Source organism: Lytechinus variegatus, chromosome 4, assembly GCF_018143015.1.
Source record: "Lytechinus variegatus isolate NC3 chromosome 4, Lvar_3.0, whole genome shotgun sequence".
Taxonomy (NCBI): Eukaryota; Metazoa; Echinodermata; class Echinoidea; order Temnopleuroida; family Toxopneustidae; genus Lytechinus; species Lytechinus variegatus.
In genome coordinates, this window is record NC_054743.1 from 11,140,147 (window position 1) to 11,142,923 (window position 2,777).

Below are 2,777 nucleotides of genomic sequence, written 5' to 3' on the forward strand. Positions count from 1 at the left end.
GATCGTGACCGTGATGATGATGACGATGATGTGGCGGCGATGATGATGATGACGACGATGATGATAGTGGCAATGATGATGATGATGGTGATGATGATAATGATGATGGTGATGTTTGATAATAATAATTGGTAATGTACCCACCTCGTAAAATGTTCCAGGAATGTGCAAAAAAAAAGGGTTTGCAATCTTGATATTGTCCCGGAATCGTCAGGAATGCTTTATAAAAAGAATAAATGTCAGAGCATTTATCTGCATATTTTTAGGTCGAAGAAATAATGGACGAAGACGAAGTGTATGATTAAATTTCTTTCATTTGGTTTACACTTTCCTTGTCATTTTATTGATTTGTCATGTATTGATTGTTCTCTTTTATTGTTATACATTGTATGTATAATAGTGCATAAAGTGAATTAGAATTTGAATCTGATTATCTTTAGGAACAATAGCGTACCTAGGATTTTCCAAAGGGGGGGACAAATTCGTCCGCCAAAAAAATTGACAAGCAAAAATAAAAAGGTCTTCAAGTTCAACTATGGCCCGTCAGGGATCAATTGTAACTCGTCAGGGGGGGGGGGGACTGGGATACGTCCCTTGCATGGGTTGTGACTCGTCAGGTGGGGGGCAGACTGCCCCCCCCCCCCCCGTAGGTATGCTAGTGTTTAGGAACCTTATCCGGTGCACATTATTGCAAGTCAAACTGAAATGCAGAAATCAATCAAGTCAAATACTCTGTATTTCAATATTTTAAATGAATATATAGTTGTATATCATAGTAAATTCTTTGGTAAATGTTTTATCATATCAGTTGGATCGCTTGGAACAACTTGGCTGTGAGTCTCTCCTCGCGACAGTGTCCACGCCTGATCGCTCAGCGTATGTCTGCGGCACCCCTATAGCCCTCCAATACTTCTCTAAAGTCAACAAGGATCACCCAATGGCTGAGTATATCCACAAGCAGGTATCATCCGATGGGGACTTTGACCCAGACGGTCTCGACGGTGACAGCCCGAACGCAGATGACGTGGGCTTGGATGAGCAGGGAGTAAAATTGGAGAGTGAGGGAAAGCAGAATGATAAACATGAGACGCCCATGGGGATTGGCCAGCCAGTACAAGAGCGGGTGAAGCTGAACCCAGAACTGACCAATGAGGAGGAGGATGACATGGACATGATTGGGGATGGAGATGGGATAATAAAAGCAGGTAAGCTGCCCTGAAAAAAAAGAAGACATAATCCCCTTCAGTTTCCATTTTCTGTTTAATCGACACTTTAACAAAATTTGAAATTACTAATATCACAAAACAATCTGTTTTATTACTGCCATTTAAAGTTGAAACTATGTAGATGCAAAAAAACAATGTTTAAATTTTTATTTGTTATATTGGTCTACAATACATGTAACATTATTTTTAAATATGTCAAATTCTTTCATCTCTTACTTTATCGTGTTTATTGTCTTCTACAGTTGGTTTTTTAAATATCATTATTACCATAAATAGTGATATTATGATTTTTATTATATTTATTATCGCACGTTATTATAATCATCATAATAGTCACTGGCCTATAGATGAGAGGACACTCACCCCTCATCGGCACCCCTTTTTATTAATAAATAGTGCCATTTCGAAGTAAAATAAAAGGGGAAAATAAGAATAAAAGGAACAAAAGTGTGAAGATTTTACAATATATCACCAAAAAAATATAATTCAAAAAATATCTGAATTTTCTCTCTCTCGCTCGCAAGTGTTTTAGAAATTTCGCCCCCAAACACCAAATTGCGCTCCTCCGAATTTTCAGCTAATATTGCGCCACGCCACTGATCATAGTGGAGATATGGGGACATTATTCTAGATTTGATTTACTAGATTTTTTCTTTTTAAGTAGCGAACTTATCTTGATCGACTGTTTGTCACTTCTGTTCCTTTCTTCAAGTTTTGTCATCATATTTTTTTTTCTTCCATATATTCTCATTGTATTTCATGACCCTTCTTGTTTTGTAGGTGAGGAGATTTATATCGTTAATAAAGATCGGATGGTGATTGGAACAGGGATGCTCTATCCCAGACCTCATGATAAGATGACCTTTAAGAACTCACCTGAATATCCAGAATAGAACGATTATCATATTGATAAGAAAAAAGATATAGAGCAAGATCGAACAGATAAGAAGATGATTTGATGAATAATGCAGTCAAAGTAGCATCGATATTCAGAGCTTGAAGCCGAAATTTAGGGCAAGAGTATAACTGATGAATCGAGCGGCGGATTTGTGTAAGATGTCGGCATCGTCGGTAACAAGATACTTTCAGAAATGAATATGTTATTCGGGAATCATGAATAGATACAATAAACAGTCAACTTTATATGGACATAACACTCATAAAACGTTGGGCAACCTATATACTGACCACACAACAACCCTGGGGGCCATTTCATAAAGCTGTTCGTAAGTTAAGAACGACTTTAAGAACGACTGGTGATCCTTTCTTACGCGCTAAGCCATCGCCAATGAATATACCATTTACCACAAGAAATGATCACCAGTTCTTAAAGTCGTTCTTAACTTACGAACAGCTTTATGAAACACCTACCTGGGTAGTTTTCAACCACACTGTGAAGTTTTCACCCAAAGCACACATTATTGGTTTAAAACTACCCAGGATTGGATAAAGTTTTTAATTGTTGTGTAGACAGTATGTTGCCCTACATTTTTTAGAGTGTATTATGATGAATCTGAAATTTAGAAGAAATTAGTACTTATTAAAGTAATT

At 37.2% G+C, this 2,777-nt stretch overlaps 1 protein-coding gene across 1 annotated transcript in view; it reads left to right on the top strand.

The window, feature by feature from the left end:
* LOC121413379 (protein transport protein sec31-like) overlaps positions 1-2,417 on the top strand; it is a 12,773-nt gene extending 10,356 nt beyond the window's left edge. Inside the window, exons 4-5 of the mRNA XM_041606172.1 lie at positions 809-1,205; positions 2,007-2,417. Of these exons, the coding sequence (XP_041462106.1) occupies positions 809-1,205; positions 2,007-2,119 (510 nt within the window). The 3' untranslated portion in view covers positions 2,120-2,417. The remainder of the gene's footprint in view (positions 1-808; positions 1,206-2,006) is intronic.
* Positions 2,418-2,777: the final 360 nt, after the last annotated feature.